General features: G+C 38.9%; 1 protein-coding gene across 38 annotated transcripts in view; it reads left to right on the top strand.

Annotated features, from left to right (window-relative positions):
* CTBP2 (C-terminal binding protein 2) overlaps positions 1-14,779 on the top strand; it is a 257,292-nt gene extending 242,513 nt beyond the window's left edge. For all 38 annotated transcript variants that reach the window (XM_087871608.1, XM_087871600.1, XM_087871607.1 and 35 more), the window contains 5 exons: positions 1,895-2,109; positions 4,634-4,764; positions 8,093-8,220; positions 9,118-9,235; positions 13,340-14,779. In XM_087871608.1, coding sequence (XP_087727734.1) covers positions 1,895-2,109; positions 4,634-4,764; positions 8,093-8,220; positions 9,118-9,235; positions 13,340-13,520 — 773 coding nt within the window. In that variant the 3' untranslated portion in view covers positions 13,521-14,779. The remainder of the gene's footprint in view (positions 1-1,894; positions 2,110-4,633; positions 4,765-8,092; positions 8,221-9,117; positions 9,236-13,339) is intronic.
* The last annotated feature ends 1,248 nt before the right edge of the window (positions 14,780-16,027 follow it).

Genomic DNA, 16,027 nt, shown 5'->3' with positions numbered 1-16,027 from the left:
AATGGTGGGGGACCAAGGAGTTGTACTTCAACAGTGTTTGGGAAGCTATACAGTTCTTCTCCCCCCTGATCTAACACTGTTCACTGAATTCAGCTTTTCCTAACAATGGTTCCTGTTAGCACAAAGTAAACAAGAGGGACCATCTCGTGAGAAGCCTGTTTGTTGCTCATGGTTTCAAAGCTCCCTGTGCTTGGAAGGAGGAGGGATAGACACCCCGACTCTGGAGAAAGCAACTTCCAGCCCTCCCTTGAGTTGGTCTCCTATTCTTTAATTGTATGCTTGGAGTGTCTCACTATTTGACCCTCTATCCCTGTGGTTTATGTGCTTAGAATAAATTAGGTCAGTTAATAGTCATTTGTAGCTTGCTTCTTGAGGAGAGGGAGGTACAGATTTGGTTTTTTTTTAGGTTTTTCTTCCTCGCATGCACTGAAGTGCACATTTCTCCCATAACTGTGTTAATGAGTACTGGCAGTCAAAGATGGGTGTGTCTCTGCCTTTCCATCTTTGTCTAAATATAGTGTGTAAGAAAAGGGAGTTTTTCCTCTAGTCACTCTCACGGAACTCCTCTTATCTTACTCTGAGACCCATTTTTGCATGCTTAGGCCTGGTTCTCTCTGCCTTTTTCTACATTTAAGAAAAAACACATCTTGATGTAGAACTTAGTTGAGACCAGCAATGACATTGAATTGGAATGACATTGTGGATAATGACCTGCTGATTGCATTGCAGCTGTCCCTCTTTATCAGAAGAGCCTTATTAAACCTTTGCTTCCAAACCATGACAGTTGTCTTAGTCATGCCCAATTAAATAGCCATTCAGTAAGAGTGCAGAAGGAAGGGGGAAGTGGGGGAGAAAACCCCTACAGCAAACAAGTTGCTCTTCTAATAAATAAGGCTCAGAGGGGGGTTGTCATTCTACTGTTGTACCAAAGTCATTTGTAATAAGAGTTCCTTAACCTGCTTTCTTGTTGGTGATCAGAATTGAGAAGCCATACAGGGCTTTGAATGTGGCTGGATGCACAGCATTGTTTCGATTTGTTGTTGTTTTTTAACCTGTTTAGGTGCATCCTGTTCCATTCTGGTTTTTTGGAAGACATTATTACTTGCCTTGAGTTCCCTGGAGTCTCTTGTCTCTTTCTTTTCCCCGCCCTCCAATTTGAGAATTCGACATCACCCGGCTGATGATTGCACCATGCTCTCTGTTAAAGCTGGGGCATACTTCTCCATGCACATAGCTAAATTTATTCAAATTAATTGCTTCTGAAGCGCAGTGACAAATATTTAATGGACCTTTTTGAAAAATGCCATAGCTGCCTATATTCTAAAGGCAGATTCTTGTAATGCCCTCGTACACGCTGCATTACACGGTCCATGTTTGACCTTCAACGATGACAGCCGAGACAATTTATCTCTTGGAGATTTAAGTTCTACCAGCAGGAAGGGGAAGGAAAGGAGATGAAAAGACTTTTTTCTAAGCATGTAAAAATATTGGCACCTCTTTATTGTGGAATAAATTGGCCATTAGAATTGAAATTCACCCCTCCTTATTATAGTTTAGGAAGAGACTGAAAACTCTTTATCCAGTCCCTTTTAGCCTTTTTAAAGTGTTCAACTTCCACCTTTAATGTTAGGAATATCGTTTTAGAAGATGCCCAAAACTGTGGAATGGGCAAACCTATAAATAAATAAATAATAGGGGAGTTTCCTTGTAGCGCAAATGCCTTTGTTACGATAGGAGAATGCATTTGGCAGCCAGTTGTTTCAGTCTATACTTAATGCACTCTTCACAACTAAAAGTACTGCCAGATTGTGAGGTCTGTTACTACAGCTCTCTGATTCACTCGTCTGTGTCTATGCGTGTGTGTGTGGTTTCTTGTTTGTCTTTTTTGGTATAGGTCGCACTGCACAAGCAGTAGCTGTTCGAGCTAAAGCATTTGGCTTCAACGTGATCTTTTATGACCCATACCTGCAAGATGGGATTGAAAGGTCCCTGGGAGTTCAGCGCGTCTACACACTTCAGGATCTGCTGTACCAGAGTGACTGCGTATCATTACACTGTAACCTCAATGAACATAATCATCACCTGATCAATGATTTTACGATTAAGCAGGTAAATCTAAATGGAAGGGAAAGAGAGGATTCTGTTACTTCAGATGGAATCCAGGAATTTGTGTCATTTGGCCGGACTCCTTTTGGCATTGAGGAGATCCGAGCAGAGGCAGATAAAAATTGTATGCATTTTTATCCCTGGGTAGCTTAGATTTTGTTTGCTTATATGATTTAGAGGCCACTCAATTCCAGATTATGCTGGGTGGCTTAGACTTTAAAAAACAAGAAATAATAAAATAATAGAAAAATAAGTCATGTACTTCGAAAAGATTTTTTTTAAAAACCGACAAAAATCTACAGAAGCTCAACCACAATACTATTCTAAGGTCTAGGAGAATACAGGTAATCCTTGTCTTACAACCATTCATTCAGCAGCTGTTGAAAGTTATGATGATGATGAATGAAGGGACTTACGACTGTTCCCCAAAGTTACAACTTGTTACCAAGGGCCCTGTAATCATGTGGTTGCCATTTGCAATCTTCCTTGCCGGCTTCCCCGGAAATTAACTAAGAAAACTGGTAAGGTAAGTTGCAAGCTGCTGCTACCTGCCCAGATAACTCCTTTAATCTCTAGAGACTGGCTGAAAAAGATCCATGTCAAATTCCAAGTAGGATTTTCAGCCCCAGAATGAAGAAACGTATCTGCAGCCTCCTCTCAGGGCACAGCCTGCGTTTCGTCTCCTGTGATCTCTACCACTTCCTTCTGTGCTCCTTACTTACTGCACAGCCTCTTTTCTTTGGGACTTAAAATCCTCTATTTTTTCAGCAGGGAAGATCTACTCTCAAGGACCAAAAATCCCACTTGGTCTCTCTGCTCTGGGGCTGATAATTCTCCCTGCAGAATCTAAGCAATATTTTCAGGCCCAGAGTAGAGCCTTATCCACAGCATCCTTGTGCATGCACACACACACACCCCTACCTTAATGCAGAGCCTAAGTTGGGCCACCCAGGGCCTCCCCCACCTCCTTCTCAAGGCCCCTGCACTCCTTACCTGGGACTCCATCTGTTTTAACAACCCACAAGATTGCTTAATGCGGTTGCATCTGGAATGCTGGGATTGCAGTCATTGAGCAAAGTGGCCATGTGGCATCTCGCTTAATGACTACTTCACTCAATGACAGATTCTGGTTCCAATTGTGGTCATACCTGTATCCAAGTTTTGAGACCACCAGAACATCCTCAGGTTGGGAGCCAGACAGGGATGCCAGAGTAAAGATGGCATACTACCTAGGTCTTGATATATGCTGGAGCGTACACACCCTGTCTGATCTTACTGGATAGGCAGAAACTATTGCACATATGTAGTCCCTCAAATAACCAACCCTTTGGCAACCAGTTGCAGCTCACAGAGCAACAGTATCCCATGGACATAGTGTGGTATGCCCCCGCTGCCACATTCTGGATCATTCATAGGTTCTGAATGATCTTCAAGCACAACCTTAGGCAGAGTACATTACAAAAATCACAAGTTGACTAGGACATGAATGACTGTCCAAAGAGCTTCCTGATCTAGGAACAGGCTCAGCCAGAATACTAGATGAATCTTTTCAAAGGTCTTCTGGGCCATGCTGTCAGTTGTTTTTTAAGCAGGAGCTATGAATCCAAGAAGATTCCAAAATTGCTCACTGGTCTTGAATAGGAAAGTGCTACTCCTTCCAAGACTAAAGATGGAAATATCCCAGAGTGAGGAGCCAAATACCCACTCATTTTTGTCAAGATTGGGTCTGACATTCCACACATCCAGATCTATAAAGCCTCCAGAATTTGGGACCTGATATCACTTGACTGGATGATTGAAGTTGGAATATAATTGGGTCTCACCACTATGCTGATCATATCAAACCCTGAACTGGCAGATTACTAATAACAGTTTCATTAGATGTTAAACACAGACGTGAGGGGGCCAACTCTCAGTTACCTCACAAATGGGAGGCCATAGACATGACCTTCCACTCTTCAACACTGACTGGAATAGACTACCAAAGAAAGAAATCTATTGTAATATGGTTCTCCACTTCCAACCCCTGCAGTTAGTTCAGAAAGCCAGTGAGAAGTCAAACTTGCACAAGGATGGATTCTACACAATGTGCTTCTGTAAACAAGTTGAAAATCTATTCTCACTCTTGAGTAAGAGGAATAAAATGCATGATGTTCCTTGACCCAGAGAAAGATTTAAGAATAAAAATGCATCAGTTTTCAAAGGGTAAATTACAGTTGTCCAACATTTACTTATAGACACCAGCTCCTTCATTTTATGATCCTGAATGGTTTCAGAACAGATTTTACCATGGGAGTAGATATTAATGCTCTTATAGTAGGGTGAGAAACCTAGAAGAAAATCTTTATAAACTGTGGAATGGTCTTTTCTTTCTTTGTCTGTGGAGATTCTCAGTCATCCAGGTCATGGTTGTCCCATACGTGCTTTTTCAAGAGGCAACTGGATTTTCTGGATTTTCTTTGAAGATGTTTCACTTTTCATCCAAAAAGCTTCTTCAGCACTTTTCTTTCTTCTCGTTTCCTCTCAGATGAGACAAGGAGCTTTTTTGGTAAACACAGCACGGGGTGGTCTGGTGGATGAAAAGGCCTTAACCCAAGCTCTGAAGGAAGGAAGGATACGAGGGGCAGCACTGGATGTCCATGAATCAGAACCATTTAGGTAAGTATTAGAAGACCTTGTATTGTAGCCTGCCTGATTTGGGCAACACTTAAAGAATTGGGGGCCACAACTTTGCCTTCAGAACTTTGGAACAACTCAGAAGGCCATTTATAAAAGGCTTTGATCTCATTAGAAGATTTAGAGCTGAATTTTTGACTAAATGTTTTGCTTCTGGAATGATACTGTACTTCAACGGAGAGGATGGAAACAGTTTATACTGGATGCCACCTATCCATATACCCACATCAACATTTCCTTTGCAGGGGAAAAAAAAAAGAGAGCCATCAAATTCCCAGAGTGCCGGGGCATGGAAACATAACCTCTGGATTCCTTACCCATGGTTTAAGCCAGAGTTTCTCAACCTTAGCAACTTTAAGATGTGGGAGTTGAAGTCCGCATCTTAAAGTTGCTAAAATTGAGAAATCCTGCTGAAGTATTCAAGCAGATAACCTTGAAATGCCATAGAGACAAAAAATTGTCCTTAGCGAGATGAGAAACATTAACTTTCAAAAATAAAACTTCATAAAAATTTTAGAAACCTGCTGAAAAGTTTTAAAGATCAACAGGAGCCTGTTATTGAGCTGCAAAAACTGGGGCCATAATTGGCTTTGCTAATGGACTGAGTTAGCTGTAAAAGTTGCATTTCCTGTACACCTAATAGTCTCTCCTGAACTCTTCAGGATTTTCTGTGAGGAATCTATTGTAGTCCCTTTCAGCAAAAAGAAAAGGTGTTCCTTTAAGCAGAACATTGGTATTATGGCGCAAGCTTGCATTTTTAAGTGAAAAGTGCCCCTCTCTATTAGAATTGCAGCTCTTTCCAAGCAGGAAAACAAGTAGTCATCAATGGCAAAGGTCAGTGATTTGTGACTCCCCATAGCTTCAGGAACAAAAGTATCACTTCTGCATGGAATCCGGCCATCTGCTTAGTTAGACTCTGTGAGGTATTGGATTCAGTTCCGGAAAATATATGATTATTGAAAGAACCATATTATCCACATGCTATTATTTGAAATAAGATAATATGCAGTGCTACTTCAAGGAAGATCCAAGTGTTGCCATAAACCTATGAATTATGGACGACATTTCTAAATTGAAAATGTAAAAGGTATTATGATTAATGGCTTCATATTTTATGTGGATAAATGCATTAAATTATAGAAAGCTGGAGGAGACCTCCCCTCCCCCAATAAAATGTTTTGAAGTTATCCAGAGTTTGATGATATTTCAATAGCCTCATGTTGAGGCTCTGTTCCTGTCTTTCTGCTGAGAATAATTCTGATAATCGGTTTCATATTGTAGGGCAAACAATAGAAGCATTGTCTAAAACCATAATAGTATTAGCAATATAAAATCAATCCAACATCAATAATTCTACAAGTAACTTGAACACAGAATCCAGTCATAGGGGAAAACATTGCAATGGAGCTTAGAATCACTTAATTGAGTATTAGGCAAACACGGTTGCTGATCAACTAGATATCCTTGATGATGTCAGCTTTTCAAGTTGCTGACATTTCCATTGATAGATGGACAGCCATATATATTTGTTGAATTAATTAATTAATTAATTAATTAATTAATTAATTAATTAATTGTGTTAGGAAGGTGGATTTCAATTTCAACCTCTACAACATTTAAAGATCTCTTCCTTCATAATTTCACCAAGCAGACTGCCTCACCAGCCATGATTGGAAAAAACACTGGTTTTCTGTCTGAGACCATATATGAGTATTGACAAATAATTCAAAATATATTTGACAGTGTTTGGAAGTTTATTATTTATTTATTTATTTATTTATTTACATTTTTATACCGCCCTTCTCCCGAGGGACTCAGGGCGGTGCACAGCCATACTAAAACATGTGTATCTATAAAATTTAAAAAACAGTTTAAAACATATTAAATGATTTGGCCCTATATTAAAAACTAAAACACCCATTAAAATCCATTCTTAAGCCAGCCCAGCCTGTTGAAACAGTAGAGTCTTAAGGGCATGGCGAAAGGTCAGGGATCATACGAATCTCCGGGGGCAGTTCATTCCAGAGGGCAGGTGCCCCCACAGAGAAGGCTCTCCCCCTGGGGGTCGCCAGTCAACATTGTTTGACCGACAGTATAATTTGCTTGTGAAATAAAAATAAATGTCAAATGATTTTTGGAGTCCAGAGGCCATAAATTACTTTATTGTCCATATACATTACTGAACCAAAAGCTAAATTTCAATTAGAGGTTAATGAACATTAAGTTGTGGGGATCCTTTGTACTCTCTGAGCTTGGTTGTTTTCCTGCAGATGTTTCATTACCCAACTAGATAACATCTTCAATACAGGGGTTTAAGGCACCCTGTTATTAAGCTGGTTATTAAGACCAGCTGCCTGCAATTACTGCAGGGTTCGAATCTCGCCAAGGCTCAAGGTTGACTCAGCCTTCCATCCTTTCTAAGGTAGGTGAAATGAGGACCCAGTTTGTGGGGGCAATAAGCTGACTTTGTATAAATATATACAAAAGGATGAAGGCTATTGCTGAGCACATTGTAAGCCGCCCTGAGTCTTCGGAGAAGGGCGGCATATAAATCAAATTAAAAAAAAAAAATACTAGAAGGGAGTGGCGTTTGCTGTTTGTTTATATATAGGTGGCTTGAATATAAACTTGTATTTAAACAGGACAAACCTGATGAAAGACTGCAAAAATTGATTATTTTAAATAAATAAGGTATTTACTTCCCTGTTGTAATAAATCCCTTTTTCTCTCACAATCAATTATTATTTTGAAAACTAGCTTTAATACCAGATTTTATGTCCTGCTGAATTCCAAAAGAGCAAATGATAATACAACAATGTACTCCATTGCTACACTGAGGTACTTAAAGGAGAGGGTTGAGACCATTGTCCTCCATAACTTACTTTCCTGCCCTCTTTCTATTCTAATAGATTTTTCCATACCAGTTAGAAGAAAATTGCAACACTCACTTAGATTTCATGTATTTGGGCAGACATATGAATAAAACACATCTGGCGTCCCTGTCATATACAATTTGATTGCATCTAACATCTTAGTCTGCCCCAAGTCCTACAAACTTGAATTAGAAATCATTTTCCTTGCGGAATTTGTCAAACCTTGTCATTTATTATGCTTGGAAAGCATTATAAAATTATTTTTATATCAGCCCATTTTTTTGAGATAGTGGTTAAACTGGAACAAGACTTCTGGTTTCCATCCATCACCCATTATTGAAGGAAAGCAAAGAAATAGTGAAACAGGATTCTCTGGTGGGATTTCATTCAGAACTTTTTTTTTTAAAAAAAATCTTGTCTCTAAAATGTTTTTGTAGCTTTGCTCAAGGGCCCCTGAAAGATGCGCCCAATTTAATTTGTACTCCACATACTGCTTGGTACAGTGAACAGGCGTCACTGGAGATGAGAGAAGCAGCTGCAACAGAGATACGTCGAGCGATCACAGGTACCCTAATGTGCTTTGCTCTGGACGAGGTTTGGTGCCCCCCTGGAGGGCTTCCCTATGTCTGGGCTGAATATTATATGCAAATGTTTCTGATCCTGAAAACCTCCTGAGACAGAAAACATCCTTGCCTGAATATTTCTGCTGCATTCTTTTGTTTGGGATTAGAAATCGGTCTCTGAGTTTCCAGGACAGTTGAGGGGTATAGGTGACATTTTTAGCCCTGGGGAGGGGTGGCTCTGGTTTTGTTTTTGTTTTTGTTTTAAACCAGGTTTTGGCAGCATGATAGATACCAAACGAGGTCCAATATTAGAATAAGACTTGATCATCATGTCTATCAGTATAGTAAGAGTATTCAAGCGAGGATATTATCTCCACTTTCATGGAATGGAGGCTGAATATTTTTTGGCAGGTGGAAAGGACATCCCATTTTGATCAATCAGAGAATTAATATTTTGTTAGCCACTTTTACACCATGTATGAATTTGCCATTCCCCTATCAATTACTTGGCTAATAAGGTACATGAGATAGCATCTCTTCCAACAGCTGCTTTTTCCAGGAAAGCCTGAGAGCAAGTAGAAACTATGTGCTCCAACGGGGCTTATAAAACAGCAGCAGAGCAAAGGGATGGAGAATTTTAAATTCTAACCCTTTAAAACACTCAGTGTGATTCTTGGCAATTATATTAAACAAGCAAACACACCATGTTGCCTACTGTTTCACCTTCAGGCAACTTCCACTAGCTTCCTTTGTTTTGAACACCATCCCAAATTGGAATGGAGTTGGGAAGAATATTCCCCCAGCCCCCAATTAACGGATTGTGGAAAAACAGAATGTTTGGTATAGTGTGCTACATAATAGCAGTAAGACTCTTAAAATTCTAATTATTCTGATTCCAGGTCGCATCCCCGAAAGCCTACGGAATTGTGTGAACAAGGAATTTTTTGTCACAACTGCTCCTTGGTCAGTAATAGATCAGCAAGCAATTCATCCAGAGCTCAATGGTGCCACATACAGGTAAGATAAAAGAATTTTTCTTTCTTTCTTTCTTTCTCTTTCTTTCTTTCTTTCTTTCTCTCTCTCTCTCTCTCTCTCTTTCTCTCTCTCTTTCTTTCTTTCTTTCTTTCTTTCTTTCTTTCTTTCTTTCTTTCTTGGTAATTCTGTCTGTTAAACAAAGTGCCTTGAAGAAGGAGTTACTCAAAATCTAAGATTTCTGAGTGGGTGGTAGTAATCCTTCAGCTTTGGTGTTTTAGAACATGCATCCACAGAGGATGCTTATTATTGTAATCTAATCAAGAAGTGGTAGACAGTTCTGAGAGATTATTTTCATTAAAATCTTGCTCTGCGTCCCTATCATAAAAGCATTAAAGACACAACCTTGGCATTAAAGTGTTTGCCAGGTCCCCAAAGTTCAACAACCAAAGAAATGTTCTTTTGAAATCATGTCATAATGACTTGGGCTAGAAACTATTGTTCATCTCTGCTTTATATTTCATGAAAGGCTTTCCGTGATTTGAATACCAATTTATTCAGTTAAAACTTTTTTCACTAGATCATTCAAATAACTTTGAACACGCAGAACTTAAGAGAGACCCAAGACATATATACTTACAAATAGCAACTAGTAATATTTAACTCAAAAGTCTAGAAATGTCAACATTTTTTGCCATTTACAATTTTAGAACTGGTGTATTGCTTCAAATATATAAAATATATTCGGTATAACTTGGCTTGCTTATACTATCATGCTCATTATAACCCTGTATGGAACAGTATTCCAGTAGAGTAGAACTTGAACAGTGGGGTTGAGGGATGAGGGCAATGTAATCCAACAATTTTGGAATGGCCCTATCTTGCTCACCATTACTGATATAATCAGATGTAAATGCACCTATTTTGCCAAGGTGATAAAATTTTAATGAATAAAAGACAATTCTTATAATAATATATTCATCTTTATGGGCCACCATCCTCTCCACTAGATGTCTTGCTGGTTTGAGATAGGAACATTCAGCTGAAGCAATGCATCAGTTTTCATTTATCAGAGACGTCCACTCCTAATCCACATAACTGTTGCTATGAAATAGTCTTGAAATATAATCTGTAGGCAAACTTTAGGGAATAACTAGGGAATAAGGAAGATTTCCATTGCTCCTCTGTAGTTTCTTTTTCTTCATTGTTATTAATAGGAACTGGCAGGGGGAGTGGGAAGCTTTTGACTCAGAGAAAACAGTCTGGAAAATACAATAGTAGCCTTCAAGTAACAAAAAAGATGTGACACAGAAGACCAAGGTCTGTCCCTTATTATTTCGCAAGGCACAATATGTAATAACAGATTGAAGTTACATTGTGCAGTTTCTAGTTAAATGTTGGGGGCAAAAATTTCTAAGCCAAGAACAGTTCGATATAATAGAATCTTAAGAGGATTTGTTTAAGGAAAGGTTAGGCAGTTGTCCGTCCTGGATGATTTAATTCAGATTCTTCCATGGAATGGCAGTTGAATTTGATGGCCAGAATAGCTTTTTACAACTCTGTGATTCTATTAAATTTCCTTCTTTCGCAAGTAAACTGAGAGCAGAACCTTTTATTAGAGAAAATAAATTATAAAGTCTCAGTCTTTCAAAACTAGCTCTGTATGATTTTATTTTTCAATTATCCGTATAGATCCAGGAAACTATAGTATACTTTAGATATAATAGAAAACGATACAAAAGAACATGGATGTTCACTCACACACACTATGTGTATGTGCATAGGTGCATAATGTTTGAAAATGGGGATTTGGTTTTTTGTCTAAGAGGTTTGATTCCAATGCAAGATGGATCCAAACTTAAATTACAGACCCTAGAAACTATCCTCTGGTCCATTTTCAGTACAAAAAAATTAAAATCTTTGGGCGTTCCATAAAGATTTATACAAGCCACTTAGTAATCTATATTTTGCAAACAATTACATAATACAGATAGGGTTCCCCTGTGAACCCTCATTCAGCAAGCATTCTAAATTACGATGATGATGAAGAAGAAGGATATATGTCTAATCCATGAAGTTGTAACCATTGCAGCAGCCTCATGGTCATATGATCATGATTTGGGTGCATGGCAAATGGCTTGCAGATGTGAAACTTTTTCTGCCGGTTTCCCACAAGTAAAGCTAGGAGAAGATTACAAGTAACTGCCAGTCCTGCTGCTTTTTTCCTCACCCCTGGCAGCCACATACACTCCATACACACTCCAGTATCTACTCCATAGCACTTATCCATGTACCTGGTTTGTGTTCCATAGCACTTGCCCCCACCCCTAGCTGTCACCCATCTGTTTGCCTGGGACTTCCACTGCTTCCCATGTCATAGTCACCTGACGGCCTTGATCAATGAACTGGGTGGTCCTGGAGTTATGATAGCACTGGAACTGCTGCGACTACCACTGCTATAGTGATCATACAATCACGTGGCATCACACTTGACTGAATACATTGCTTAGTGATGGAAATTACAGTCCCAATTGCCATTGTTACCAGACTCCCACAGTTGTTAGATAAGACAATTTCTTCCCAGCTTCCCACAACCAAAGTCAATGGGGAAGCCAGCAGGAAGTTGCAAGTCCCAGGTCAGCAGGCAGGGACGGGGCAAGGGAATTCAAAGAGATGCAGAGAAGGTGTGGCAAGAGTTGGGGAGGGTGCAAGATGGTGCCCAAGAGGTGCAAGTCATGGAGGCGGCACAAGGGTGTAGTGTGGATTGAGGAGGTGAAGGAGGTGCACAAAAGATGCAGGTTGGAGAGGAATGAAGGATTGCATGAGAGGCATAGGTCAGAGAGAGTGCATGAGGTCATGACACAGGTTGGGCAGGGAGTGTGCAAGAAGTGTGAGTCAGGGAGAGTATGAGGAATGCACAAGTGGCTAGTGTGGCACAAGCACAAAGAGGCTGAGAGAAGGCATGGGTAGGGAACACTTATCCTGCAACTTGCAACTTTCTCTGCTGGCTTCCACATTGACTTTCCAGGGAAGCCCTCAGGGAAGGTTGCAAATGCTGATCATGTAAATCTCATGTCACTCAACTAGTCATAAGTTCTGGGATTGTCTGAAGTCCAAGGACTGGTTGTAATCACCATTCACTCAGAGCCTTTGAATGATCGCTGAATGACCCCAAGTCAAGGATTGCCTGTAGATGTTTTGAAAAGGTCGGCAACCATTTTGATTACATTGTTATGATTGTTCAAGTCAATCTTGATTCAAGGTGACTGAACCAACAGGTTAATGTAGTTTTCTTGGCAACATTTTTTCAGAAGAGGTTTGCCAGAACCATCTTTTAAGATGTTTTTCAATTTCTCTCACTCCAGTTGAGAGAGATCAAGCTGGCTTTTTTGGCTAAGGAATACTAGGACTTCACTTTCCCTGTTCTCATTCCAGAGCCTTGAACCATTAGACCAAACTGGCTTTCTTATTTTGATTATACTGGAAATAAATTTGAAGCAACATTATCCACTAGTATTAATTTTGTTAACAATTATTTGTAACTTTATGAACTGTATAAATGTACACATTCAATCAATTTTAAAATATGCAATTTTAGACCATTATTTTTTAATTAATTTCTAAAATAAGAGTTAACTAAGCATTGTTACATTTATTTATTTTTTATTAGGTTAATGTGTCGCCCATCTCATCTAGATAATTCAAAATTAAGCTAGATTCTCCCTTTATATTCCTTGAAGTGTTTCCTGAAAGAGAAGACTATTCACCCATTGCATAAAATCTCACTTTCCATTCTTTTATTTTTTCTTCCAATAGAAAAATTTGGCCTCTGTTTCTGTCCTGTTATCTTTTGAAAAGAGATGCAAAAAAGCAAGGGGACTTTGGGTTCAAATAAGATTTACTTCTCCAACTGCTGGGATATATATTCTGGCTGTTTGCACAGGCTTCTAAAATAACATGAGTAAAGAAATAGAATAAAACCATTTTTGTAAGAGCTATCTTGAAGGATTGAAATAGATGTTATTACTGAATTTATTAGGAAAATAGTTTTCCTAGAGGATTCCCCAACCCCTTGGCCATTAGACCATTGCTTTTTCTATAGAATACGTTTGCATTAATTTTCGTCTAATTAAATTCATTTCTTTCTAGATATCCACCAGGAATGATGAGTGTTACTCCAGGTGGAATCCCAGCAGCTATGGAAGGTATCATTCCAGGAGGGATTCCAGTTACCCATAATCTTCCAACTGTGGCACACCCTTCTCAAGCTCCATCTCCCAACCAGCCCTCAAAACATGGGGATAACAGGGAACATCCAAATGAGCAATAGCAGACAATTTAAAGCACTCCAATTTGGGACCAAGAGACATTGGAAAAGAAAATGACAAACTGAAAGGAATTTGATACAAAATTTGTAAGGTTCATTTTGGACAGATGCATCACGATGTTCCAGTGTTAACGACGACGACAACCACAAAAATTAAAAGATAGGAGTCAAGACTTAAGGGAGGGAGGGGGAAAACAGAAGAAGTCATCTGCTTACTGAAGCACTGAAAACTAGGATTTGATAACATTACTGATCAGCTTCTGTTATTGTGTATTTAAGTTCTTTCATCTTTACATCAATCACAAGAATAATATATGTACCTTCTATGTCCCTTTGGGGAAAAACAGCTGATTGAAGTATCTATTACTTAGAACATATCTAACAGCCCTAACAAAGCTTACATGATAATAGAGAGGACGCCATCCTGTGACTTCAGCCCTTTCCTTACTCAATCACCTGGCTTCTCTTTCTACACCTTGAGGAAAGATGACCCACACACGGGGAGAGAGTTTTGCTTGTTACAGTTATCTGTAGCCACTAATTTACTGGAGGGATGCTACTCAAGTTTAATTACAGTTATATAGTTTGGAGAGGGGAAAAGGCCTACGTTAACTTACTGCCTTTTTCACAGAACTTGATGCTTCTCCTACAAGATACACTTAATAAAGTAGCTGTAAGTTCAATAACACATGTTGATGATGCAAAAAAAGTGTTAAGTCTCACATTTATATTCAAATATATTTTTCTCAGTTTTAAATCCACAGCTATTTTATTGAGTGGAAAAGTCTTGAGCTGGAAAGGATTCAAGAATGTTGCATTTCCTTATGTCTCAGGAAAAAAAACACTTTTTATGGTAACTTGTCAGACTGTATGAACAAAACCCACTTTTTTAGACATTGAAGTCTTCTTTTCTTCATGTGGTATTTTATACAAGAACACTTCAAAATGTGTTATTAGATGTGACTGATTTTAACAAATCCTATTAGATTTGTATCAACTAGTTACATGTTATATTCATAGTCTTTTGTGAAACATCACCTTTTTGTTGAAAAAGATGGCTTATTCTGAGCCTTTGTATGGGTACATTCTGTTTCTGTGATAAAAGTTTTAAAAGCTGTCCCAAACAAAACAAAACCAGAACCAATGGCTACCAGAAATGTTTTGTTTTAGTGTATTACCGTTACTGTATTTGTTTATTGTAAAGGTGGACATATAGCGTTCAGTGCAGTTTTCAATAAAAAGTGACAATTTCTATAATTTCAGTTGGACCAGGCCCTCAATGTTCTTGAACCAATTCTAATTGAGAACATTACAGAATCCACAGGATTAAAAACTTTCATCCTTCATAGACTATGGAACATCTAGGATAAAACTGAATGGTGACTTTGAATTTCTCAAACGTGCCTCACCCCAGAAGTCAGTATACCTAGAATCTGAGAATCCTTAGTATTTGGGTGAGAGTTGACAAGGTTAGCAATAGCACTTAAGACTTGCATACTGCTTCACAGTGCTTTACCTCTCTAAGTGGTTTAGTGTCAGTATATTGCCCCAAACAATCTGGGTCATTTTACTGGAAGGCTGAGTCACCCTTGAGCCTCTCAGAATCGAACTCCTGGAGTGAGCAGTGACTTAGCCCTGCAAGTACTGAATTCTAACCACTACACCAGCACTGCTCTGAGGATCCTGATCAAGCATCATTTGTAACTCCCCGGATAACATGGAGAAAGTGTTCCTTCTGTGCAGTCTTTTCCTCATCACAGCAGAACATATTGTATAGTGGGAGAAATATAATGTGTCTGAATACAAGATATTCCAAGAGCAAAGCATTCTAAGCAAAAAGACTGCTCTTGCTCTACATGCAATCTTAGAAGCTCTATTACTGTTAAACTTTATGGAATTAACAGGTGAGGTAAATGACATTTTATACTGGTCAGCATCAATCTGCTTCACGCCAAGTGTCCCGTAATAATCTTATGGATAATTAACAGCTACTTTGCAACCAGTCTATCATGCTGTTATCAGTATGAAAAGAATATTTGTATTTCATGAGCCACAAACTCACTAAAGGACCATCCTGAAGAACTGTAGTAATGATTGCAATGACTAAAATACTTTGTATATGTTAAAATTTTGATAATTACTAGTCAATATTCTTCCAAAAGCCTATACTGATGTTGGAAAGGAGCTTACGTTTGAAAGGAGAAAAGATAAAGTTGCTCAAAAACTGCCCTTTCCATAGCAAAAGCTTTGGTCTGCGGCAGGGGTGACAAACTCACGGGCTGGATGCATCACGCGCTGGCCACGCCCACCCCCATTTTAGCAAAGGGGGAGAAGTTGTGATATGTCACGTGATGTGTCGTTGCAAGTTTGACACCCCTGGTCTGGGGCAACATACAAAAGAAAAAGAAAATTGGTCCAAGCAGGAGTCAGTATAAATTCAGTATAAATCACAAAACTAAATTTACAATCCATAGGACTTCAGTCATGAAAATATACAAATATTTGTGGCC

The sequence above is a fragment of the Pantherophis guttatus genome, chromosome 6, assembly GCF_059756535.1.
Source record: "Pantherophis guttatus breed Tessera chromosome 6, ASM5975653v1, whole genome shotgun sequence".
NCBI lineage: Eukaryota > Metazoa > Chordata > Lepidosauria > Squamata > Colubridae > Pantherophis > Pantherophis guttatus.
Note: the sequence above shows the minus strand (reverse complement) of the source record. Positions and strands in the feature narration are given on the sequence as shown.